Genomic DNA, 27,343 nt, shown 5'->3' with positions numbered 1-27,343 from the left:
TTAGGAGCAGGCACAGACGGTGCTGTTGTCAGCTGAGTGCCATTCTCTGGCCCGGAATGGAAAGAGGCTAGTGCCCTCAACATTGGGCCTCGGGACTTCCTGGCTTTGTGTCAAAAGGCGGGATCCCGATGGGCCTCCCTCCCCACCGCTCTGGGAAGAGGGGGCTTGTTCCTTCCCCCCTGCCCAGCATAGTCTGAGAGGCCCACGTCCAGCGAGGCAGTGTGGAGCAGAAGCCTCTCTTCCAGGGGTGCCACGCTCAGGCCCAGGGATCACAGATAGGGGCGCCTCCGTGGTGCCTCAGGAAGGGAGTAGACACTGGCTCTAAATGTCCATCTCTCCAGTTCGGGGGTAGAAGTCTCTTACCAGGAGAGAGGAGAGTAGGTTGGGGCAAGTGCCAGTAATGGGCAATGGGAGAGAAAGGTGCTGGCTGCTCCACTGGGTCCTCACGTTTGGTGTGTTATGTCTCTCTTCCCATCCCCCTCCTCCACTTTGCTTCTGTTGCTCCCTAGGACCCTGGCTGTGCCAATCAAGCTCTGATCAGTAAGAAACTTAATGACTACCGAAAAGTAAGGTAAGACCTACTAGGCATTCCCTCCATCATCATAACAGGCTGGGCTTGGTGTCAGGAAGACCCAAGTTCAATCCAGTCTGATACTTACTAGCTGTGTGACCTTGGATCAGTCACTTCCCCCTCCTATTGACTTCAGTTTCCTTACCTATAAAATGGGGATAATAATAGCACTTACCTTTTAGGGTGGTTGCAAGGATCAAATAAGACAGTATAGATAAAGCACTTTCAAATACTAGCTATTTTTTAGAAAAATACTTACCTTCCATCTTAGAATCAATACTGTGTGTTGGTTCCAAGGCAGAAGAGCAGTAAGGCAATGGAGGCTAAGTGGCTTGTCCAGGGTCACACAGGTAGGAAGTGTCTGGGGCCAGAACTAGCTATTATTATTAACCCTGATGTTTTCCTGTGCCCCCTCCTGCCCCTAATTGGAAATGGTCCCAAAATAGACTTGATGGAAGTTGGTTTTTTATATAACATCTCCTGCCCTTGGGGATTACAGTTCTCCCTCTGGACCTGAGTTTCTTCCTTCGTAAAATAAAAGAGTTGTACTAGATGACTTCTAAGGTCCCCTTCCAGCTCCTGTTGTGTTTCTATGAGTGGAAATAGTGGACTATGGGGCATTATACTGTTATGACAACTTTGGAGAGAGCACTGACCTGAGGTGTCAGGAGATTTGGGTCTGGCACTAATTGCTTGGGTGGCTTTGAACAAGTCAGTTATCCTCTTGGAATCTCCATTTCCTCTTCTGTGAAATGATGGGGTTGGGCTAGATGATTGTGGGAACACCTGCACCTCTGATGGAGGCTGCATACAGAGGATAAGGGAGCATGTGTTCTGGACACTTTGGGTCTACTGGGAAAGAATCTGCCCATCTCACCCATATCCTGCAATAGATGAGGGCAGCACCAATGGGCTTTTCCATCAGGTTCAGGGAAAAGGGAAGTCTAAAGCAGTAGCTTTCAAATGCAGACCCCTCCACCATTCTGTCCTTATTCCTTTCCTAGCCATATTTCTGGCCCCAAAGCAGACTCCTCTCCCAAGGGCTCTCGAGGAATAGCGGGGCTCAAATCAGAGCTCCTGAAGCAGAATGCTCCCCGATCTCCCCGGACCCAGGATCCTCCTTCAGGGACCAAAGGTAAGAGACTGGTAGGAGGGAATGGGGAACCTACCTTAGTATGGAAGGCAGAGGATTTCAGGGGTAATGCTGAAATTGGAGCAGTTGGTTGAGGAGAGTGGACTTGAGCCTTTTTGTATTCTTTCTAGTATTTTTTTTTAAACCCTTACCTTCCACCTTGGAGTCAATACTGTGTCAGAAGAGCAGTAAGGGCCAGGTGATGGGGGTTGAGTGACTTGCCCAGGGTCACACAGCTGGGAAGTGTGTCTGAGGTCGGATTTGAACCTAGGACCTCCCGTCTCCAGACCTGGCTCTCAATCCACTGAGCTACCCAGCTGCCCCCAATGTGTCTTTCTAAATATACACGTATCTCTATGGGATTACCATGTACATATGTTTATGTCTATATAGATGTCTGGACTCCTGATGGTAAATTAATGCCCTTGACTCCCTCAATAACCACTGTGTGTTCTTCTTTCTCCCCTCCCCCTCACCCCCATCTTGGCACCCTCAGATGACAGTGCTGCCACCTCAAGAGCCCCCTGGGGCATCAACATCATGAAGAAGAATAAGAAGCCTTCTCCAAGGGCATTTGGGGTTCGTCTAGAAGAGTGTCAACCTGCTGCTGACAACCAGGTGGGGCTTCAGACCTTAGGAGCAAAGTGTGTCTGGCAAGGGAGGAGGGGAGTTATTTGGGAGAAGGGAGACTGTTTTAGTCAGAACCCAGAAACAGCCCATTTCACCCCCCCCCCCCATACATAGAGGATGAATCAGGTCTTGGTGTATTTCCCACCTCTTCCACCTCCTGCCCCCAACATTCTCCCACCCTTTCAGTACCAGCTCTAACAGTGATGCTCCTCTACCTTTGTCTGCAGCGGGTGCCCCTGATTGTGTCAACGTGTTGCCGGATGGTGGAGGCAAGGGGGCTTGAGTCCATGGGTATTTACCGAGTGCCGGGCAACAATGCTGTAGTATCTAGTCTGCAGGAACAGTTAAACCGAGGACCGGGAGACATCAACCTTCAAGATGAGGTGAGTCTGTCTGAGCCACTTTTTTATTTTAAATCAGTGTGTTTCTCTGAGTGTATGGCTGAGGCCAGCACAAGGCACTCCCTTACTTGTGATCTGGTTGAGCATGCTGTTGTCAAGGGAAGAAGCATTTATTGAGTACCTAATCGAGCAGGCTTGATAGATCTGCTCCTGTTGTTCCTCTCTGCTCAGACCCCTACTGCGGCTCCCTATTGCCTGAGTAAAATTTAGATTCCTTTCCCTGGCATTTAGAGTCTTTACAATCTAGTAGTGCCCCCACCTTTCCAACTTTATTTCATGATCCAGTCAAATGAGATTTGCACATGCTCTTATGGGTGTCAAATTGAAATTGAAATGGGGGCTACATGACTCATTTGAGATTGAGATTGGATTGAGAGCCAGGCCTGGAGATGGGAGGTCCTGGGTTCAAATCTAGCCACAGATACTTCCTAACTGTGTGACCTTGGGCAAGTCATTTAACCCTAGTGGCCTAGCCCAAACCACTATTTTGCCTTGGAACTGATACTTAGTAAAAAATGGAGGCTCTCATCTGTAAATGGCTCTAAAGAGCCCTTTAGAGATGGGTCGAAGGAGCTGAGGCTGTTTAATGTGTGCTAGGCTGAGGCATTTGGAGTTGATCTCTAATATGCCAAAGGAGCCACATAGATTCCTTAACAGAGGAACAACACAGTCAGCATTTGCCTTAGTGGGATTACTTCCTCATCACCTCCATCTACTGTGAGAACCTCCAAATGGATCTTCCTGCCTCTCCAACCTCAGCTGCCAAAGTGACTTTCCTAATCATCTCTCTCTGGCTCACACACAGAGACACACAGATACATGCACTCACACACAGCTCGGACCCTTCAGTGGCTCTCCCTGTTATCCTAAGGATCTGGTGGTAACTCTTTTGGTTGTATTTAGAGCCCCTTATAAAAGACCTATAAGTGGTACAGTGGATAGAAGATGGTCCTGGAGTCAGGAGGACCTGATTAACTCTGCTCTCAGACACTTCCTAGCTGTTTGACTCTGGGCAAGTCACTTCCCCCTGCTTGCCTCAGTTTCCTCATCTGGGAAATGAGCCGGAGAAGGAAATGGCAAACCACTCCATTATCACTGCCAAGAAAACCCTGAATGAGGTCACACAGAGTGGGGTAGGACTCTGAAAATGATTAAACATATTGTTTTAACTAATAAATTACAAGATACTTGATGAAAAGAATTATTTCCTTTTTTTGATCTTGTTGCGCCAAGCATAGTGCCTGGCATATATAGTTTGTTGAATGCTGTGTGCAGAATAAATTACTGGCAGAGAGAGAAGTTAAAGTATTGTTGCAGTACCCCAGGAGTGACTTCTAGACTGCCTACGTAGTGTGAGAATTGAGAGGAATGTGTGGATGGAAGGAAGGAAGCAAGTATTTAGTGCCTACTCTGTGTCAAGCATTGTGCTAAGTGCTCTATAAATATTATCTGATTTGATTCTCACAATAATCCTGAGAGGTAGGTATTGTAATTACTGCCATTTTACAGATGAGGAAACTGAGTCAGAGATTCAGCGCTAATGAGGGACAGTTGCTAGCTGAATGATTCAGAGTCTGAAATCAGGAAAACCTGACTACAAATACAAGCCTCAGATACTTACTACCTGAATGACCTTGGGCAAGTCACTTAACCTCTATTTAAACAGTTTCCTCAGCTGTAAAATGGGGATAATAACAGCACCTACCCAAGGTTACACAGCTTATAAATGTCTCAGGTCTTCCTGACTTCAGACCTAGTGTTCTATCTGCTGAGATCTTTCAAAAGATAAAACAAGATAGAAATGCTTTTTTCTTTTTTTAAACTCCTACCTTCCGTCTTGGAATCAATAATGTGTATTGATTCTAAGGCAGAAGAGTGGTAAGGGCTAGGCAATGAGGGTCAAGTGACTTGTCCAGGGTCAAACAGCTCAGAAGTATCTGAGGTCAGATTTGAACCCAGAACCTCCCATCTCTGGGCTGGGCTCTCCATCCACTGAGCCACCCAGGTGCCCCCTTAGAAATGCTTTTTTAAAAAAAGATAAGGCGATGCCATTAGGTGTAAAGGAAACTGCATGGCGAGATTCAAAAAGATCTTGACATCCACATCAAGTAAGATGAAATTTATAGGGAGAAATGTAAAGTTTTATGCTTGGGCTCAAACATTCCATGCCCCTAGTACATGATGAGCAAAATATCATCAGTTTGCTTGAAATTAATCTGTGAGTTTGAGGGAACTCCATACTCTATAAAAGTCCAAAATATATAATGTGACAGCCAATGAAACTTTTATCCCTAGGAGGTGAAATCTCCAGAAATTAAGGATTCAGGCATTTATTTAATGATACCTGGAGGATCATGGTCAGTTCTGGCCTCCATGGTTCGGGAAAGCCATTGCTTAGCTAGAGAATGCCCAGAGAAGAGTAACCAACAGAGATTGGTTGAAGGAACTGGGAAATGTTTCATCTGGAAAAGAGAAAATTCAGGAGGAAACCTGGATAGGTCTCTTAAATGAAAGGCTATCGCCAAGAAGAGGGGTTAGACTTTGAGGGAAGAATTGGGATTAAATGGGTAAAAGTTGCACAGAGTAAAATTTAAGATTCAGGAAAACCTTTAAGTAGAGCCATCCCACAATAGAATTGGTAGTTTCTGGAAAGAGCTAGGTAGGTAGATAGGTAGATACACTGTGCTACAGTGGTACACTGGATCAGGAGTCAGGAAGATTTGAGTTCAAATCTGTTTTCCATCACTTACTGCCTGTGTAACCCTGGAAGCCATTTAACTTCTTTCTCAGTTTCCTTAAGTATAGACCAGGGATAATAGTACCTACCTCCCAGGATTATTGTGAAGATTAAGTGAGGAAGTGTGTATGAAGCTCTTAGTACAGTAGGTGTACAATAGTAGCACACAGTAGGTGCTTAGTAAACGTGTATTCCTTTTCTCTTCCCCCCTCACTCCAGGTTTTCAGGATGAGGCTTGTCAGGAATGTTGTAAGGGGCATTTTTGTTTGGGTATCGATTGGCCTCCATGCTCCCTGATGACCCTTTCAGTTCTGAAGTTCTGGAATTCTGGGAGAGAGAGAGAGAGAGAGAGTTGTCAAGATTGTTGGCAAGTTTCTGAGAATCACATTCTCATAGAGAGAAAAAGAGGTGGGAGAGGAGGTGCTTCTGGAGGAGCACCTCCTCCAGAAGAAGACGGATTTGGGTTGGGATGGGTTGAATTTGGAGATGTTCAGGGTCATCTGGGTAGAAATGACACTTTTCTTGGTCAGTGCTTCTGCCTTGCCTCAAGACTATTTCCTATGAATCCTTCCTCTATTATGTTTGTTCATTGTTGCTTGGATGTTCTCATCCATTAGAATGTGAGTTCCTTGGGGGCAGGAACTCTTTGTGGTTTTATTTTGGGGTTTTATCACAGAGCTTGGCACTAGTAGAGATTTTTAAAAGGCTTGATGGGGCAACTGAGTGGCTCAGTGGATTGAGAACTTCACTTGGAGTTGGGAGGACCTGGTTTCCGATTTGGCCTTGGACACTTTCTAGCTGTCTGGCCCTGGACAAGTCACTTCACCCCTGATACTTGGTCCTTTCAACTCTTCTAACTTGGAACCAATACACAGTACTGACTCTAAGATGGAAGGTAAAGGTTTTTTCAAGACTCTTAAGCATTTGGAAATACCTGGGTAGCACTTGGGAGAGAGCTGGGCTGCCTAACTCCTCCATGCCCATTGTATTTAAATTAAGTGAATAACTAAACTCCACCTAACATAGAGCTCTTCCCTTTGGTAAGCACTTGATACTTCTCCCTCCTCCCTTCTTCCCTCCTTCTTCCCTCCCTCCTTTCTTCCTTCCCTCCCTCCCTCCCTCCCTCCCTTCCTCTCTCCCTTCCTTCCTTCCTTCCTTCCTTCCTTCTTCCTTCCTTCCTTCCTTCCTTCCTTCCTTCCTCCCTTCCTTCCTTCCTTCCTCCCTTCCTCCCTCCCTCCCTCCCTCCCTTCCTCCCTCCCTCCCTCCCTTCCTCCCTTCCTCCCTTCCTCCCTTCCTCCCTTCCTCCCTTCCTTCCTTCCTTCCTTCCTTCCTTCCTTCCTTCCTTCCTTCCTTCCTCCCTTCCTCCCTTCTCCCTTCCTCCCTTCCTCCCTTCCTCCCTTCCTCCCTTCCTCCCTTCCTCCCTTCCTCCCTTCCTTCCTTCCTTCCTCCCTTCCTCCCTTCCTCCCTTCCTCCCTTCCTCCCTCCCTCCCTCCCTCCCTCCCTCCCTTCCTTCCTTCCTTCCTTCCTTCCTTCCTTCCTTCCTTCCTTCCTTCCTTCCTTCCAAACTGCAATTCTTAAATCACCTACTATGTACTCAGGCATCTTTTAAGTTCTGAGGATAAAAAAGTAAAAAAAAAAGTCTCCTACCTTCATGGAGACCACTGTGGAATCCATTAGAAGAGGTTAAATTCTCTAAGAGAAAGAGTAGATTGAGAGAAGAGTTAGTGGGGCTGCGAATTGGACTTTGAACCTACCCCAAACTAGGGGGCAGGAGGAGGAAGATAATTAACATTTTAAAAGGTAGGAGTGGAGCCAAGATGATATAATAATCCGAGAAGCCCAAGAGGTTGGGGGCAAGGTGGGAGAAGGTGGCAGATGTAAGATAATTTCCAGAAGGGGGTGATCTATGAGGCTGATGATGGTGTTGCATACTGTAGCCTAAGAAAATTGAGAGGCCATTGGCTTTAGCAATCAGAAAGTCATTAGTGACTTCAAGAAAGCAGTTTCAATAGAGTTATGAGCACTAAAGGCAGATTGCGGGGAGGTTGGGAATAAATCTGGAGGGAAGGAGACATGCCATCTTTCTGTTCTTTTGTATAACATTATTTGTCATGCCCTTGGGGGATTATTCTCCATCACGATTTCTAAAGAAAGGAGAGAGTGGTTGGGAGCTAGGAGGGATCCTATGTGTATTTGCACTTAATTAATTCCTCACTCTCCTTGCCCCAGATAGCCAGTTAGTTACCAGAATTTTCTACCTCCACAGCATCTCTGCGGTATATTGCCTCCTCCCTGCCTACATAGGCACCATCTTTGTCCAGGCATTCAGTCTCCTCTTGCCTAGACTGTTACAATAACCTTGTATATGATTCTCTGTCTCAAGTTTCTTCTCACTCCAAACCATTCTCCATAGGGCTGCAAAGTGATTTTTCAGGTCTGATCATCAGTAATTGATTGAATCAAAAAGCATTTATTAAGAGCTCGTTCTGTGACAGACCCTGTCCTCGGTGCTGGAGATGAAAATGTGAAAAATGAAAGTCGCTATTCTCAAGAAACATATTCTGGAAGGGAAGATAAATACTTATATACAGGGAAGGAGGCAGCCGGTGGGAAGAGAGCCAGACCTAGAAACGGGAGGACTTGGGTTCAAATGTGACCTCAGACAAATTTCTTAGCTGTATGACTCTGGACGAGTCACTTAACTCCTATAGCCTAGCCCTCACTGCTCTCCTGCCTTAGAATTATTAAGTCTAAGACAGAAAGTAAAGGCTTATATACATGTGTATATATATTATATTATATTATATTATATTATATTATATTATATTATATTATATTATATTATATTTTTTGTATTATATTATATTATATTATATATACACAGGACACATGAGTAACTAGGTAGCACAGCGGACAGAGCACTGCTTCCAGAATCAGGAAAACTCATCTTCCTGAGTTCAAATCTGGCCTTAGACACTTATTAGCTGTGACACCTTGGGCAAGTCCTTTCACCCTATTTGCCTCAGTTCCCTCATCTGTCAAATGAGATGGAGAAGGAAATGACAAATCAGCATTTTTACCTAGAGAAACTCAAATGGGATCGTGAAAGAGTCAGACACAACTGAACAATAATAGGACGTAGGCAAGATATTTTGGTGAGGAAGAGAAAGGGCTTGGCGTGGTGAATCCTGAAGGAAGCCAGAGGTTTCATGAGGTGGAGGTATGGATGGGGGATAGCTGGTGAGAAGGGAGGGAGATGAGAGATGGAGTCCTGGGTGTGAAGGACCCACAGGAGGGCAGCTTGGCTGCCTTGCAGAATCTCGAAGGAAGAGGCTTGTATAATGAGGCTGAGAAGAGGTATTGGGGTCAGGTAGGGAAGTGCTTTCAAAGCCAAACAGAGGACGTGTTTCCTCCCAGAGGCAAGAAGGAGGTGCTGGGATTTGTTCAGTAGGAGAGACACGGTCAGATCGGCACTTCAGCAAAGTCACTTTAGCCCTGAGATGGAGAAGGGAAAGGCCTGGAGCAGAAGGCCAGTTAGGAGGCCCCTGAGGAGTCTGCAAAGAGGGGAGGAGGGCCTAACCAGAGTCAGGGACTGCCTCTCCCAAGAAGGGATTAGGCCGCAGATGAGTTCCCAGCTGGTCGGAGGGGGTGTGGGGTGAAGAGTCAGAGTAACGCCAGGGTCAGACCCGAGGACAGCATCCGGGACTGCCATATGGAGGTTCAGAAGAGGCCAGACCTGTGCCTGGAGCTCAGGGAAGAGGGCGAGCCTTATCCAAGGAGGATGTGGTCCGAGACCTGCCGTGGATGGCTACAGCCTTGGAAAGAGAAGAACGAATAGCCTCCAGGGGACCTCCTGGATTAGCCTCTGACTGTAGATAAATGAAACCACAGAAAGCAAAATCATGGCCAAGGAGGTCCCGTGTAGAGACCTGGGAGTCACGCTGATGAACTCTCCCAGTAAGGGGACATGATATGGATGTATGAGTCAGCAAAAGAGATAGAGAAGGGATGGTCAGACAGGTAGGAGGAGATCCAGGAGAGAGCAGTGTCAAGAAAACCCAAAGAGGGGGCAGCTGAGTGGCTCAGTGGATAGAGAGCCAGGCCTAAGAGACAGGAGGTCCTGGGTTCAAATGTGACCTCAGACACTTCCTAACTGTGTGACCTTGGGCAAGTCACTTCACCCCCATTGCCTAGCCATTCCCACTCTTCTGCCTTGGAACCAATATACAGTACTGATTCTAAAACAGAAGATAAGGGTTTAAAAAAACAAACAAACAAACAAACCCAAATTGAACAGAATATCCAGGTGGAAAGCAAGGTCAACAGGGAAGTCAAGAAAGATGAGGACTGATCCGTCATCCATCTCAATAAACTTCAGTGCCTCCCTATTGTCCCTAGTATTAAATTTAAGCTCTGTTCTTTCTCATCACAGCCCTTCCTGCCTTTCCAGTCTCCCTATCTACATTATTCCCTTTTCCCTTCTGATCCAGAATACTGGCCTAATTGCTGTTCTACAAACATAATACTTTCTCTCCCATCTCCATACCTTTGCACTGGCTGTTCCCCCATGCCAGGCATGCACTACTCCTCTCACCTCCACTTCTTAGATTCCCTGATTTCCTTTAAGACTCAGCTCAAGCACCCCCCCCAACTATCTTGTATTTATTTTGTCCGTATATCATATATATTTCTTATATATAATCTCTTCCATTAGCATGTGAACTGCTTTGGCTCAGGAAGTATTTAATTTTTTCCAGTGCTTAGCACAGCATCTGGCACTTGGTACATATTTAATAATATTTTAATGAATTTAATAATAACTGCCTACTAATCGATTGATTACTGTAGTAAAGGTGTGTTCGGTCTGCTGGGTAGACCTGGCTGTTTTATCTTGTATTCCTCCACTCCATATTTATTGAATATTCATTCACACTATTGAATAGAAGACACCACACAGGACAGCCTTTCCCCTCGGGGAATTGAGTTGAGAACTTCAGAAATTTAGAACTGAGAAAAGACCTTCGAGGCCATGTAGCTCAGTCCCCCTCCCCCCTTAAAAGCCCTTCCCTTGGGTCCTAGTACCAACTCTTAGACAGAAGGGCAAGAGCTAGGCAAATGGGATTAAGTGACTTGTCCAGGGTCACACAGCTGGGTGGTATCTGATTGGAACCCAGGTCCTCCCGATTCCAGACGTAATTCTCTATCCACTATGCTACCTCTGTCCCTCCCTCCCTCCCTCTCTTTTTGTAGATGGGGAAACTGAGACTGGGAAAATGACTTTCCGAAGGTCATGACGTAATCCTGTAACAGAGCCAAGATTTGATCCCGTGTTTTCTGGTCCCAGATAGGATGCTCTTTCCACCTGACCCCTCTGTCTGGTACATACAAGATAGCTTTAGGCTCCCGGTAGGATGAGATCCGGTCCCTTAAGAGACTTACAAACAGAGCTGTAGCAGCGTGGTGGGCAAGGACCAAGAACTTGTAGCTAGAGTGAACCAGGAAGACTTCATAGAGGAGGGGACCTGATGGAATGAGGCTGGAAGATGGAAGGGATTGATCCGCCATGTTTGGATGGAGAGGACCGCAATATTGCCATTTCCAGCAATCAGAAGAATCTGTTGGAATTGCCTCTCTACCTTACTTCTTATTGCCTAGTCATTTTTCAGTGATTTCTGGTGATTTCTTCACAAAGAAACTGGAGTGGTTTGTCATTGACTTCTCTAGTTCATTTTTCAGCTGGGGAAACTGAGGCAAGCAGCCACGTGACTTGTCCAGGGTCAAGAAGGTCTCACTAGTAAGTGTCTTAGGCCAAATTTGAGCTCAGGTCTTCCTGACTCCAGACCCAGCCCTCTATTCACTGGTGGATAGGGGAGAAGAGAGGTCAAGGAGCGCCCATCTTTCCAGATGGGAGGAGAAGCAAGGGTCTAGAGGTAAGAAAGCATGAGAATGTTTTTGGGGGGCGAGCAAGTTTAAATAAACCAGTGAGACCGTGGAGGAATGTGGGGTGTGTGAGGAAGGACAGCATCTAATAAAACTGGAAAGGGAAGCTGGAGCTACATTTGGAAGGAGCCTTGAATGACAGGGGAAAGAGTTTGGATTTTATTTGGATGTCAAAGGAAGCTGTTGGAGGTTTGGAAGGAGGGCAAGAGGGATGGGATCATAGCTGTGCTTTAGAAAGAACTAGTCAGAGAGAAGGAGAAGCCCAGGGGACACACAGGGGACGGTGGAAAGCCAGCCTATTCTTGTTCAGTCGCTTCGATCATGTTGGACTCTGGGACCCAGCTGGGGTTTTCTTGGCAAGGAGATTGCAGGGGTTTGCCATTTCCTTCTCATTGTACAGATGAGGAAACTGAGACAGAGAATTAAGTGACTTACCCAGGGTCATGTAGCGACTAAGTGTCTGAGGGCACGGTTGAACTCAGAGAGACAAATCTCCCCAACTCGGGGGCCGGACACTGTTTTGCTGTGCCTCCTAGCTGCTACCCCAGTGGTATGGGATAGACTGGAAATGGGCAAGAAACTGTGAAGGCAGGGGAGCTGTTTGGAGGCTCTCACCTCCAATAGTCTGGATGAGTTGTGTCAAGTTCAAGTAGAACGGAAGGCCACTAAACCCTACATAAGAAACCCTGCTGCTTATATTAACTTAGAAAACCCTATATTAAAGGGAGCAGCTGGGGAGCTCAGTGGATGGAGAGCCAGGCCTAGAGATGGGAGGTCCTGGGTTCAAATCTGGTCTCAGACACTTCCCAGCTGTGTGACCCTGGGCAAGTCACTTGACACCCATTGCCTAGCCCTGACCACTCTTCTGCATTAAAATGGATACTAAGGCTGAAGGAAAGGGTTTGAAAAGAAGAGAGAAAAAGAGGAAAGAGGAGTGAACAGGGAATCACATACACTTTAAACTGGAAGGAAACCTCAGGGCTGTATAGTTTATCCTGTGTCTGAGCAAGGATGGAGCGAGTGAAGCACTGCGTCACCTAGCTACATACAGTGTCTTGGGCAGGATTTGATCCAAGAGCTTTTTGGCCTAATGCTTCACTCACTTCATTCTCGCTCAGACACCTTAACGTCCTGAAAGTGATAGAAATCTTTCACTTTTTGATTGAAGACCCTCTGTCGAAGGAAGATCTTTTCCCTCTCAAGGCAGCCCATTTCACTTTTCTAAAGCTCTGAGTGTTAGGAAGTTTTCCCTCATATCAAGGCTGGAATCAGGAGGTCCTGGGTTCAAATCTGGTCTCAGACACTTCTGAACTGTGTGACCCTGGACAAGTCACTTCATACCCATTGCCTAGCCCTGGACAGAAAGTTAAAGGTTTCAAAAAATAAAAAATTAGACCAGCAATGTGGGATGGAGCTACATTAGAGGCTGGAAACCACTGATCAAGAGCTAGAAGGGGCCTCCAAGGCCATCTATGTCAGGATCTTCATTTTGTTATTTTTTTAAACCCTCACCTTCTGCCTTAGAATCAATACTGTGTATTGGCTCCAAGGCAGAAGAGTGGTCAGGGCTAGGCAATGGGGGTCAAGTGACTTGCCCAGGGTCACACAGCAGGGAAGTGTCTGAGGTCACATTTAAACCCAGGACCTCCTGTCTCTGGGCCTGGCTCTCTATCCACGGAGCCACCCATTGGTCCCCAAGAGAGGATATTAAGAAGGAGGAGTGACCAGAGTATCAGAAGTTATGGAGGATGAGAACTGGAAATCTTTCGCCAAATAGAAGATTCAGGAAAATGGGGGCACCAGGAAAGTGTATGTGAAGGGGATGGGGAATGAAGCCAGCCTGCAAGGGTTTAGGGATTGGTGGATGCAGAGGAAATAGGGTTTAGATGAGTCTCTGGAGTCGTTTGACTCAAGTTCAGTTTGTGGGCATGAGGATGCTGTGGTTGGTCCTCAATCGTATGTGTGGCAACAGTGCCCTCTGGTGGTCTGAATGTGGAATTACTCGGAAGGTTTTCTGATCCCCATGGAAGAAGTCTTAGCAGCCCTGCAGGCACTCAATTCAAACAATCGTCAGTCAATAAGTATGAAGGTTCTTCTATGTGCTGGGCCTTGTGCTGATTCCTTGGGAGTCCAATCACTACGTGTCTACTGGTTCCTTCCCTGCTGCCTACAACCCCACTCAATCCTCCCATTCTTAAAAAAACCCTCTCCTGAAGGCTGCTGGGCAGCTCAGTGGATAGAGAGCCAGTGCTGGAGGGGAGAGCCCTGGATTCAAATCTGGCCTCAGGCACTTCCTAGCTGGGTGACCCTGGGCAAGTCACTCAACCCCATTTACGAAGCCCTAGAACCAATACACAGTATTAATTCCAAGATGATGGAAGATAACGGCTTTTCTTTTTTTTAAGCCTCTCTGGCCCCTACTATCCCTTCAAACAGCCCTCCTGTATCTCTCTTCCCTTTCTCCCAGTCAGACTTCCAGAAAAAAGCTCTCTATACTTGTTACTGCCACCTTCTCTTGTCATCTGTCTCCCCAGTCGACTGTGAGCTCCTTGAGGGCAAGGAGCCTCTTTTGCCTCATTTTGTGCTGGGCGCGGGGCCTGGAACAGAGGAGGTGGTTAATACATGTTTACTGATTGGCTCTCCTCACTCTTTTCTCAACCCTTTGCAAGCTGGCTTCTCACCTCGTCTCACTCCTGGGAACTCTTGAGAAAAGAGAGCGAAATTACCAGTGATATCTCAATTGCGAAACCTCATAGCCTTTAAAAAGCCTTCCTCGGCACTGATGACCACCTTCTCTTTTATTTTTAAGTCCTTTCTCAGATGGAAGGTAAGGGTTGGGGGAAATGCACTTCTTTTTTTAACCCTGACCTTCCACTTAGAATCAATACCGTGCATTGGTTCCAAGACAGAAGAGCAGTGCAGTCAGGGCTAAGCACCGGGGCAAAGTGGCTTGCCCAGGGTCACAGAGCTAGGAAGTGTCTGAGGCCAGATTAGAACCCAGGACCTCCTGTCTCCAGGCCTGCGCCACCCAGCTGCCCCCTGACATATTCTTTCTGCTTCCCTACCCACCACCCCAATTCTGGTTCTCATCCTCCTTCTCCTGGACAGACCAGCCTCTAGTTGCCCCCATCTCCAAACCACTCTCTCGAGAGCTGCAAAAGTGCACGTCTAGCTTTGTCATCCCTCCTTCTCGTTAAAACTCCAGCGGCTTCCTGGTCCCTGTAGATTCAAAGAGGTTGAGGGTACGCAATGGGCCCCAAGCCCAGTGGCGAGTTAAGGGGTTGTCTGCTCCAGGAGGGTGAAGGGCACTTCCCCGGCGGAATGGGTGGGTAAGAGCCATTTGAGGGCAGCAGGAACAAGCTCTACGGAACGCTTGGATGCCTCCAAGGCCATCCACTGCATCCTGGGCCATCACTGGTCATCCTGACTTCAGTCTTGTCTCTGGACTTCTGGGACTCTGGGAAAACGAGGCTGATCAACTTTGCCCAGCTCTGCCTCACTTAAATCCAATTCACTGAGGTCGCTAGTTGGTTCAATAAATTGAGAGCCAGGCCTAGAGATGGGAGGTCCTGGGTTCAAATTTGTCCTCAGACACTTGCTGGGTGACCGTGGGCAAGTCACTGGAGTTTACTGAATAGCAAAGTGACATAATCAGACCGTCAGGGCTGTTCATTCCTTTGGCAGTTGAGCGGATGATGGGTTGCAAAGAGGCTAGTCTTGAGGGCTCGGAGACCAATTAGGAGTTTCTTGTGTGATCCGTTGGGAGGCTGGGTGGCATCGTGGGGCAGAGAGTGCCCAGCCTGGAGTCAGGAAGACCTGTGTCCAAATTTGGTCTCAAATACTTAGTAGCTCGGTGACCCTGGACTAGTCACTTAGCTCCTGTTACCTCAGGTTCTTCGTCTGCAAAAGGAACTGGAGAAGGGAATGGTAAATCACTCCAGTATCTGTGCCAAAAAAAAACCCCAATGGGGTCATGGAGAGTCAGACGGGACCAACCACAACAAAAACTGAGGCTCAGCGAGCTGTCATGTGCCCAGCGTCCCATCGGCAGTGAGCGGAGAAGACCGGCATCAGGGCGTTTGGTTTCCACCTTCAGAACAACTCTTTAGCAATGGCCCTTGGAGCTGGTCGGTACAGATATGATGAGGCAGCACGGGGAACCGCTGGTCGCTCTAGTCAGAGGACCTGCGTGACCCTGGGCACGGCACTCGTCCCGGGGCCTCGGTCTCCTTCTTCGGTAAAATGGCGAGGTTGGGCACGACGGCCTTTAAGCTTCTTTCCACATCGCGGTCTGTGGAATTGTGGTTCCCTTTCCATAGAGAGGGCACCAGGGCAGAGGAATGGAGGGATTTCCCCAGGGTCACCCAGCTGCAGAGTATGGGGACCACTCAGACCCAGGTCTGAGCCCAAGGGCGCTTTGTGTCACTGTAGCACAAATGATGAGCTTGGTACAAGACGCTGCGGAGGAATGTGGGGAGAGATCAGAGGGGTTTAGGGAGGAGGCAGCTGGGGCTCGGTTTCAAATGATGGACAGGATTCCAACAGGTGGGGAGGAAGGGGAGTGGACATTCCAGGCATAGGGAACAGGTCAGAGAGGCGGGGAAGCACGGGGGACAGACAGGGAACAGCGGAAAGCCAGCCTAGTCTTGTTGTTCCGTCGTTTCAGTCGTGTTGGACTCTTCCTGACCCCCTTTGGCGTTTTTTTGGCAAAGAGGTTTGCCATTTCCTTCTCCAAATTATTCTACAGATGAGGAAACTGAGGCAGACAGGGTTCAGTGACTTGCCCAGGGTCACACAACTAGTAAGTATCTGAAGCCAGATTTGAACTCGGGAAGATGAGTCTTCATCCACGGCGCCACCTAGCTGCTGGCTACTCTTGGCCTACTCCACAGGCCAGCCAATCCTGCCTTCCCCATGCCCAGCATATCTCCCTACATTTTCCATTTTTATGGCCATTTCCCTGGGCCCGGCATCTCTTCCCTTTCCTTCCCCCTTCTCTGTCCTCTTCAGTTCCTGCCCAACCTTTGAAAATCAAGTAAAAGCCTCCTCCTTATCCGGGAAGCCTCCTGTGATCTCAGCGCCCTACTTGGCTCCTCTTCAGTTTAGTCAATACTTCGGTTAATAATAACCTTGACCTCGTGCCTGTTTTTGTACACTTGGCCTTCATGAAAGAAATAATTTAATCATATCTTTAATTTGTACCCCACCTTCATTTCCCAATAGAATTCTCCTCCCATACCCAGTGAGCCATCCCATTGAATGAAAAAGTTAGAGCAAAAAGCAGCTCGGCCAAATTAACCGACACTTGTCTTGTCTAATTTGATTGCGCGTGCAGTGTTCCTTGCCTGTAGTCTCCCGCCTCTGCGAAGAAGGGGAGAGAGCTGCCTTCGTACCTATCTTCTTTGAGGAAAAACCCAGGCATGATCATTCCCCAAACTTCCTTTTTTTAGAACGTGTTATTGTTCTTTCCTGAATTCTGGTTGCAGTAATTTTCTCATCAAAGCTATTTATGGATGTGCCATGCTCCTCTTCAGTTGTATGAAGGCAGAGCCCTGAGCTTATCGGAAAGCTTTCTAGTCTCTGAGACCCAACACAGAGCTGTGGATGTTTTTCATCCACATCATGTGGATGTTTGCATTGAGTTGCTTGAAAATGTTTACCCCAAAGAGACTGTGGCCACAGCCCTGGAGCTCTTCTCTGGTTGGGCCAAAGTGGAGGGGGGTGCAGCTGGGCAGCTCAGTGGATGGAGAGCCAGGCCCAGAGACAGGAGGTCCTGGGTTCAAATCTAGTCTCAGACACTGCCCAGCTGTGTGACCCTGGGCAAGTCACTTAACCCCCATTGCCTAGCCCTTACCACTCTTCTGCCTTGGAACCAATACACACTATTGACTCCAAGACAGAAGGTAAAGGTTAAAAATAAATAAATAGATAAACAAATAAATAAATGAATAAATAAATAAAATGGAGGGAGGGAGATTTAAGGGTTTGTTGGGCTTGTGAAGGACTTCCTGATTCTCTTCTTTACTTCCTAGCGTTGGCAAGACCTCAATGTCATCAGCAGTCTCCTCAAGTCATTCTTCAGAAAACTGCCAGAGCCCCTGTTCACTGATGGTGAGTGGCTGTAGGGGGACAGGGAAGGGACGCTTCTATCTTTGCTAGCCAAAGCTCTTTTGGGGAGCAGGCAAAGAGTGGGCCAGATTCCTGGGTCCCTGAGAGACGGCAGCGCTTTGGCAGCCGCTGGTCCCTCCGGGGAGGCCTTGGAGTACTGATCTCTGGATAACTTTTGCCCTTTAAGCTGCTGCTCTTCGATTTCTCCGAGATAAGTGGGGTCCTCCCTTCTAAGCGGTGTCCATTAGCTCAGCTCTTCTTTCTCTCTCAGCCAGATATACACAAGGGATACTTTGAGTACAAACAATGTGAGATAGAGGCTGCCACAAATGGAAATACAACGGTATTCATGCTAATAAACACACCCAAATAGGGGCACTCATGGCTGTCCCTCCCATTCTCAGCCCAGCAAGTGCTTTCCTGCAGGATATTAGCCACGGAGAGGCAGAATTCTTTTTTAAACCTGGCATCTGTGGGTTTGTTTCTTAATGTTTTGATCATTGTAGTTCAGTATTTGAATCTTTTTTTTTATTCAAAAAATGAATATTTTATTTCATTCACTTAAAAGCATCATCCTGAGAAGGGGTTCATGGGCTTCACCCGACTGCCCAAGGGGTTCTTGCCACACAAAAAAGGTCCCGGGATGTCACTAGTTTCCCTAATAGGGACTTGTATATTTTTACAGATAAATACAACGACTTCATCGAGGCCAATAGGATTGAAGACTCCAGAGAGAGAATGAAAACACTGCGGAAACTGGTAAGGAAAAAGGGTTCTTCAGAAAGAGAGGGAAGCGAATGGATTATAGGAGGAAGGGCCAGTGTTCCTTCATTGAGCATCAAGAGGTCTGAGTTTTAGTCCTGGGCTCTCCCATTAATGTAATACGTGACGAGGCAGGACGTTTTCCACTTGGTTTCCTTCACTGTAAATTTGGGGGGTTGCCTCGCATGGTCTCGAGTTGCCTTCAAGCTCTAAAAATCCAATGGTTGTAGGGAATCACTCTTCACGAAAATTTGTCAGGTGTGGCCAAGGCCCCCATCCCTCCTTTCACCAGTTTCCCCACTTCTTTGGGGAGGTGGAAAGGGAGAGAAGCAGATTCAGTATCTGCTCTTGGAAACTCCCAGGCTCATGGGGAAGGCATGACATTTACCCTCAAGAAGATCTAGCATCATCATGACCAGTTTGCACAGTGCAATACACACGAATCAATGTGAGTTAGGTATTTGAGAGAGACTTCATTTCATAGATGAGGAAACCAAGGGTAAAGGGGCTTAAGTGACTCTTCCAAGAGCATACAGAGAATAAGTGTCCCAGGAAGAATTTGCACCTGGAATTTCCTGACTTCAGGTCTGTCACTTTACCCATGATGCCACACTGACTTCAGGGAGTTACAGTTTTCTGAACAGGGTGTTGACATCTCCTTAGGTCAGGAGATACATCTGGAGAAGAGTGAAGAACTTGGGGAGGGAGGAGGAGTAGGTAAGGATGTTGTAGAAGGGAATTGTGGGCAGATTAGAAGAAATTGTCCCTGTTCTCTTCTTTCTCACTCCCAGATTCGGGATCTTCCTGGACACTACTATGAAACACTCAAATTTCTTGTGGGGCACCTGAAAACCATCGCTGACCACTCGGAGAAGAACAAGGTTAGTAAGCAGGAATATTGGGGTTTCAGAGAGGAAAAAGTGAGGATTCCCTCTGAGGCTCCAGTGATCTAGCTGAGAAAAATTAAAGTACTCCTTCTCCCATCCCTTACCTTCCCCTGCCAGAAATTCCCTTTGTTCTGCTTAGAGATCAAGGCATCTTACCTTCTGCCTCTATGCAGTTCAGCCCCTTCCTTTTCTTCCTTCCTTTTCTTTCTTCCTTCCCCTCCCCTCCCTCCCTCCCTCTCTCCCTCCCTCCCTCCTTCCCTCTCTCCCTCCTTCCTTCCTTCCTTCCTTCCTTCCTTCCTTCCTTCCTTCCTTCCTTCCTTCCTTCCTTCCTTCCTTCCTTCCTTCCTTCCTTCCTTCCTTCCTTCCTTCCTTCCTTTCTTTCTTTCTTTCTTTCTTTTCTTTCTTTCTTTCTTTCTTTCTTTCTTTCTTTCTTTCTTTCTTTCTTTCTTTCTTTCTTTCTTTCTTTCTTTCTTTCTTTCTCTCTCTCTCTCTCTCTCTCTCTCTCTCTCTCTCTCTCTCTCTCTCTCTCTCTCTCTCTCTCTCTCTCTTTCTTTCTTTCTTTTTTTATTTTTCTTTTCTCTCTCCCAAAAACTTATTCTGAGGGGGCAGCCAGGTGCCTCAGTGGATGGAGAGCCAGGCCCAGAGATGGGAGATTAATTTTTTTAACATTTTATTTAATTAATTAATTTAGAATATTTTTCTACGGTTACAAGATTCATGTTCTTTCCCACCCCTCCCCTCATCCCCGCCTATACACAATTCCACTGGGGTTTACATGTGTCTTTGATCAAGACCTATTTCTATATTATTGATTTGCACCAGGGTGATCATTTAGAGTCTACATCTCCAATCATATTGGAGATAGAATCTGGCCTCAGACACTTCCCAGCTGTGTGGCCCTGGGCAAGTCACTTAACCCCCATTGCCTAGCCCTCACCACTCTTCTGCCTTGGAACCAATACAGAGTATTGATTATAAGACTGAAGGTGGGTTTAAAAAAAAAATATATATATATATTAATAAAATAAATAAATAAAAATTGCATCATGTTGCTAACAAACATTGCTTATGGTTTGTGAGTTGGGAAATATTTATTTTCCCTTCTGCTTTTTTTTTTTAAAGGCTCAGTTTTTTTAAATGATTTTACTTTCCTATTTTTTAACTGAGGGGCAGAAAAAAATATACCCACCTTAATGTGTAGTGCCACATGTTTCCACATTCTTGAGCCTAGTAAAGATATACGATGTGACTTCATTTCCCTGATCCTAGCATGAGGAGAGAGCTGTCTCCTGATCTCCTGAGAGGGGAACCCCAGAGCCTCTCAGTCCTTGCTAGGAATCTGTTTTTGCACCTAGTCCCATTACTGAACTGTCTTAGACCATCTTTGGCCTCTTTCCCTTGGCTCTGGGTGGTAAAGGGCTTCCTCCAATTTTTAAAATACAATCAGAGCTGCCCTTGCTTGTCCTTCTTAGAGTTCCCTGCTCCAAACAACTGGGAAGCCCTCTCTCTCACTGAACCTTATTCTCTTTTCTTGAATCCATCTTGTATGGAGCAGGCTTGTGGATGATAAGTTTTACTTGGCACGTACTTTCATTTAGAGTGTGTGTGAGTGTGTATGTGTGAATATGTATTGTGTGAGTGTGTGTGAGTATGTGTGTGTGCGTGAGTGAGTGTGCGTGTGTGAGTGAGTGTGTGTTTGAGTGTGTGAGTGTGTGTGAGTGAGTGTGAGTGTGTGTGCGTGAGTGTGTGTGAGTGAGTGTGCGTGTTTGAGTGTTTGAGTGTGTGAGTGTGTGAGTGTGTGTGTGTGTGTGTGTGTGTGAGTGAAATCTTTACCTTCTGCCCAGACGGGGATGCCCAAGGGGGAGGACAGCCGGGAAGAGGAAATCTGGAAGACCTCTGGGAATGGGTTAGAGAAGGACGAGGAGGAATCATGGATGTTCCTTTCCTTCCCTCCCTCCCCAAGATGGAGCCCCGTAACTTGGCCCTGGTGTTTGGGCCCACGCTGGTGAGAACATCTGAGGACAACATGACGGATATGGTGACTCACATGCCCGACCGGTACAAGATCGTGGAGACGCTGATCCAGCACGTAAGAAGAGGCTGCCTTGTTGATGTTCACCCACAGCTCTGGTGACCATACAGTCTGGACTTCCCCAGAGAGTCCCAGGTTTCCATCGGGTCTGACTCTCTGTGACCCTATCAGGGTTTTTTTGGGCAAAGGTACTGGAGTGGTTTGCCATTTCCTTCTCCAGCTCATCGGACAGAGGAGGAAACTGAGGCAAACAGGGTGAATTGACTTGCCCAGGGTCAGACGGTTAGTAAGTGTCTGAGGCTGGATTTGAACTCAGGTCCTCCTGACGTCAGGACTGGCATTCCACTTCCCCACTTAGTTTCCCCTATGGTGACCCTACAGAGGAATTGTCAGACCTTCTGACCCATCCCCAATTCAAAAGAATAGCCTTTGTTGGGACATGTGTGGCTCTTAGGATATGTGAGGACCCTGCAGGCACATCCTGGACTTCCCTCTAAGTTACAAATATTAACATTTTTATTTATTCATTATTTTAAACCCTTACCTTCCAATACTGTGTATTGGCTCCAAGACAGAAGAGTGGTAAGGGCTAGGCAATGGGGGTCAAGTGACTTGCCCAGGGTCACACAGCTGGGAAGGGTCTGAGTCCAGATTTGAACCCAGGACCTCCCCTCTCTACAGTAGCTATCCCCAGTTTGAAGAGCCCTAGGGCAGGACTAGAATCTTAAAACCCCTGCTCTGGCCCACCACCTGACTTGTTTTTCCAGTCCTCTCTCCGTGAACAGTGGGCCACATCTCCTAAAAGCCTGGGCGAGGAGATCATGGCCAGGGGATGGGGACTCTTCGCTCCGTGATGGAGGAGCCCCAGGGCTGGCTCTGGTCTCCAGCTCCGATGAAGGAACCAGCCCAGCCTGTGGGGAGTTAGTCAGATCTGGCGGGGCCCCTCCACTATATATATATGTATATAATCATTTCCAAGCCATCCCCAGCCATTCCCAGCTGTGCCCTGCCTTCCCCACTAGTCTGAGGCTGTTTGGAGACGGAAAACTTTTTAATGTTCACTCAATAAACGGACAGGTTTTTATTAAGCACCTACTGCATGCTGGGGATATAAGTACAAAGAATAAAGCAAACCTGACTTGTAAAGAGTTTACATTTTAATTGGAGAGACAGGAAGTACATATAGAAATATATGTAACGGGCACTTGGTGGCTCAGTGGATAGAGGGCCGGGCCTGGAGATGGGAGGTCCTGGGTTCCAATCTAGCCTCAGACCCTTACCAGCTGTGTGACCCTGGGCAAGTCCCTTAACCCCCTACTGCCTAGCCCTTACCGCTCTTCTGCCTTACTACATGTATGGAGTCTAGGATAGAAGGGAAGAGAGAAGGGAAGAAGGGAAAGAGAGAACAAAAGACAACAGGAAAACAATGGAAATACATAAAAGGTAGTTTGGGAGGGGGAAGCCAGTAGGAGTTGGAGGAGAGCAGGAACATTCCTGAGTTGCCTCTTAAAGGAAGAGGACTCCGCGAGGGAGAAATAAGGAGGGGGTGCATTCCAGGCATAAGGGAGGAGCATTGCAAAGGCCTGGCGATGGGACATGGAATGTTGTGAGTGAGGAAAGAGGGAAGATGCCTTTGGCTGCATCTCAGAATGTGAGGAATGGGAGGGAGCAGTTAACAAGCTAAACAGGAGAGTTTACATTTTATTTTAGAGGCAACAGGCAGCCACCAGACTTGGTTAATAAGGGAGTCACCTAGTCGGATATACATTAAAAACTGTTTTTCAATAATCACTTTTAAAATTTCTTTTAATTAAAAAAATTTTTTTTTTTTACTATATGATCCACATGGTCTCCCTCTCTCCTTCCTTCCCCTTCCTGGAGCTGGCAAGCAATTCAATCTGCGTTTACATTTTTTTTAAACCCTTTCCTTCTTCTGTCTTAAAACCAGTTCTAAGACAGAAGAGCAACAAGGGCTAGTCAATCAGGGTGACGTGACTTGCAGAGGGTCACACGGCTCATCAATGTCTGAGGCTGGATTTGAACCCAGGTCCTCCCCATTCTAGGTGCTTCCTAGCTGCCTTTTGTCGGATCTGCATTTATGGAAAAATACTTTGGCAGCCAGATGGTGCCGTGGATAGAGCCTGGGTCTGAAGTCAAAGAGAGTGATAGACTGAGCTACTCCCAGCAATACAATGATCCGGGACAGTTCTGGGGACACGTGACCAAAATGCAGATGAAAACATGTGATTGATCACTTTATTTAGGTATATTATTTGGGTTTGGGTTTTCGAAGATGACTCTCTTCCCAAAATGAATAATATGGAAATGTGTTTTGTGTGATCATACATGTACAACCCAGAAAAAAATTAAAATTTAAAAAATGAAGTCATCAAAGAGACCTACATTCAGATCCAGCCTCAGACACTTACTAGCTGTGTGAAGTCGCCCCCTGCCTCAGTTTCCTCATGTGTCAAATAACCTAGAGAAGGAAATGGCCAACTACTCCAGTATCTTTGCCAAGAAAACCTCAAATGGGGTCCCAAAGAGTCAGACACGACTGAAAAGGATGGAACAACAGTCTGAAGATGCAGGGGTGGAGAAGAGCCTGTGCAAAAGCACTGAGATTGGAGAAGGAATGCTGTGGCCAGTTGAGTGGGAATGCAGAGGATATGAGAGGAAGTCATGTGATTTCAGCATAAAAGGGTTTTTTTCCTATTTAATTTTTTTCCATGGTTACATGATTCTTGTTGTCTCCCTCCTCCTCTTTTCCCACCTCCCAGACTGGACAAGCAATTTCCCTGGTTATACATGTGTTATCACTCAAATCCTACTTTCATATTATCATTTTTGTAATAGAATAATCTTTTAAAACCAAAACCTCAAATCGCATACCCATAGAAACAAGTGATAAATCATGTTTCCTTCTGCGTTTCTACTCCCACAGTTCTTTCTCTGAATGTGGATAGTGTTCTTTCTCTTAAGTCCCATTTGTGGTTTTTTTTTTTTTTTTGGCAAAGATCCTGGAATGGTTTGTCATTTCCTTCTCCAGCTCATTTGACAGATGAGGAAACTGAGGCAAGCAGGGTGAAGTCGGAGACTGGATTTGAACTCGGGAAGATGATCCTTCCTGACTCCAGCCTTCTAACCATTTCACCACCCAGCTGCCCTGAGAAAATGAATACAGGGAGTTTATGGGACCTAGGACTCTTAAGAGTCAGGGTTCAGGAGAGCCTTCATTCAGAAAGTAGAACTCCAGTTGAGTTTTGAGGGAAACTTGGAAATTTAAGAGACTGAAGTGAGGAGGGAGAGCCTTCCACGCCCCAGGGACACCAGTTCAAAAGTATGGGGTGCCATGTGAGCAGAGAATGGAAGACCAATATGGCTGGACTGAAGAAAGTAAGAAAGAAAGAAATGCATAAGATTAGAAAGGTAGAAAGGAGCCAGCTTGTTAAGAACGTTGATTCCTGAATGGAACAGTTTCTATTTGATCCCAGAGACAATAGGGAGCCACAAGAATTTCTCAAATAGTAGGGGGAGGGTGGTGACATGATCGGAATCTAGGCTTTACGTAAATTACTTTGGGAGCTAAAGGGGAGATGGATTGGAGAAGGAAAAAACATTGAAACATGATTTCATCATCTTGGGAAACTGAGCTGTGAATATTCCTGCATTTTTTGTCTTCTATAATTTCACATTTTGGAGATTGACCTGAGATAATATTTATATAGCACTTTAAGGTTTGCAAAGCTACCTATGTTATCTTATTTAATACTCACAACAATCCTGTGAGGTAGATGCTAGTATTATCCCCATTTCACAGATAAAGAAACTAAGGCCAACAGAGATTAAGTGACTTGCTCAAGTCCCATAGCTAAGTCATTGGTTGAGGCAGGATTAGAACCTAGGTCTGAAGATTCCAAATCCAGCAGTCTATCTACTCTACCACCTAGTTGAGGTGTTTAAAAAATTACATGATTTTCATCCATCCTGGAGCTTGAGTTCAAATATGACCTCAGATACGAGCTGTGTGACCCTGGGCAAGTCACTTCACTCTGTTGGCCATAGTTTCCTCATCTGTAAAATGAGCAGGAGAAGGAAATGACAAACCCAAATGGGGTCATGAAGAGTTGGACTGAAAATGATTGAACACTGACAACAAATATATGATCCTAGAGCAGCGGTTCTCAACCTCTCAATTTGTAGCAATGAGAATACATAATGCATATCAGGTATTTACATTCCGAATCATAATTGTAGCAAAATTACAGTTTTGAAGTAGCCACCAAAATAATTTTTTGGTTTGGGGTCACTGCAACATGAGGAACTGTATTTCGGGGTCACGGCATTAGAAAGGTTGAGAACCACTGTCCCAGAGGCAATAGGAAGCTTCTAGAGTTTATTGAATAGAGTGAATTACTCATACTTGTGATTTAGGAAAAAATTTTGGTGGTGGATGATATTTGGAATAGAGAGAGGTTTGGGGAAGACTCTGATGAGAGTCTGAACTAGGGCAGTGATGTCAAACCTTTTAGAGACTGAGTGCCCAAACTACATCCTTAATGCTGCATGTGAGCCGCCCCCTTACCCCAGAGAAGGAAGGGAGGAAGTGCTCTCATTGGGCTGATGGGCAGAGGGGCAGGTCATGGGAGAAATTCCCTCAGGTGTTCATAGAGAAGGGGAAGGGAGCACTCCCCCCCACCCCACCCCCGCACGTGTGCCATAGGTTCGCCAACATGGTTATAGAGGGTAGATATGAGAAATAAATCATTGAATGAATAAAAAAGTATGTATTAAGCACTTACTGTGTGGAAAACATCAGGCCAAAAACTGGGGACACAAACAAAAAAAGGAAGGTGGCTGTTCTCGGGGAGCTTTATTCTGTTAAGGAACATAGAAAGCTTCAGCTGCGAGTCAGATGGAACAGTCCCACAGTCCTTAGAGTGCTGGCAACAAAGATGTTATGTTGATAGAAATGACAAGATTTGGCAACTGATTGGACATATGGGGTGAGGGAGGAGTCGAGGATGACACTGAGTTTGTCAACCTGGGGAACTGGATGTTCTTGACAGAAATGGGAAAGTTTGGAAGAAGGGTGGATTTAGGAGGGAAGATAATGAGCTCTGTTTTGGAAATGTTGCACGTGAGATGTCTACAGAACAACCACTTAGAAATATTCATTAGGCAGTTGGCAATTTGGGACTGGAGCTGAGGAGAAGCTAGGGCTAGATCTGTGAATCATTTGCAGAGAGATGATAATTGAACCCATGGGAACTGATGAGTCTAGAGAAAAAAGATAAGAGAGCCCAGAGCAGAACCTTGGGCTACACCCACAGGTAGTGAGTGGGTGTGACCTGGATGATGGTCCAACAAAGGAGGAGGAGATGAGATGAGTGGTCAGATGGGGGGGGGGGGGTGAGGAGAAGGAGGAGGGGAGTGGGAGAGAAAGGAAAGGAGGAAAGGAGAGAGAGAGAGCAAGAACAGTGTCATGAAAACCTTGAGAAGGTGGTCAACAGTGTCCAATGTTATAGACAGGTGAAGAAGGAATAAGACTGAGAAAAAGGTCATTAGATTTGGCAATTAAGAGATCACCAGTAACTTTGAGGCCAGTAGTTTCAGTTGAATAATGATGTCAGAACCCAGAGGGTTTAGAAGAGAGTAAGGGGCAGCTACATGGCCCAGACCTAGAGATGAGAGGTCCTGGGTTCAAAGTGACTGTGGACAAGTCACTTACCCCCAACTGCTTAGCCCTTACCTACCTTGGAACTGAAACTTAGTACCAAATTGAAGACAGAAGGTAAGGATTATGAGAGAGAGAGAGAGAGAGAGAGAGAGAGAGAGAGAGAGAGAGAGAGAGAGAGAGAGAGAGAGAGAGAGAGAGAGAGGAGAGTAGTGAGGAAATAGAGACAACTTCAGCACTCATTGTGTGAAAAGCAGGTCGAAAGCTGCAGATACAAATAGAAAAGGAAGACTTAGAAAACTTTGTCAAACAATTTGATTGGGAAAGGGAGGAGAGATGGAGGATAATGGTGAGTGGAACTAGTAGAAACTAGTTTGGGTTTTTTTTGGGTGGGGAATGTAGACATAGCAGAGAAGGAATCTGCGAAGAGGGAGAGACTAGAAATGAGAGGGAGAAGGAATGATGT

At 46.4% G+C, this 27,343-nt stretch overlaps 1 protein-coding gene across 7 annotated transcripts in view; it reads left to right on the top strand.

The window, feature by feature from the left end:
* Window positions 1-27,343, top strand: part of ARHGAP23 (Rho GTPase activating protein 23) — a 131,119-nt gene that overhangs the window by 92,186 nt on the left and 11,590 nt on the right. For all 7 annotated transcript variants that reach the window (XM_056816820.1, XM_056816819.1, XM_056816818.1 and 4 more), the window contains 8 exons: window positions 510-571; window positions 1,576-1,706; window positions 2,200-2,321; window positions 2,561-2,716; window positions 17,444-17,522; window positions 18,205-18,278; window positions 19,073-19,162; window positions 21,132-21,257. In XM_056816820.1, coding sequence (XP_056672798.1) covers window positions 510-571; window positions 1,576-1,706; window positions 2,200-2,321; window positions 2,561-2,716; window positions 17,444-17,522; window positions 18,205-18,278; window positions 19,073-19,162; window positions 21,132-21,257 — 840 coding nt within the window. The remainder of the gene's footprint in view (window positions 1-509; window positions 572-1,575; window positions 1,707-2,199; window positions 2,322-2,560; window positions 2,717-17,443; window positions 17,523-18,204; window positions 18,279-19,072; window positions 19,163-21,131; window positions 21,258-27,343) is intronic.

This window comes from Monodelphis domestica, chromosome 2, assembly GCF_027887165.1.
Source record: "Monodelphis domestica isolate mMonDom1 chromosome 2, mMonDom1.pri, whole genome shotgun sequence".
NCBI classification, from domain to species: Eukaryota; Metazoa; Chordata; class Mammalia; order Didelphimorphia; family Didelphidae; genus Monodelphis; species Monodelphis domestica.
This window is presented reverse-complemented; position numbering and strand designations above follow the sequence as displayed.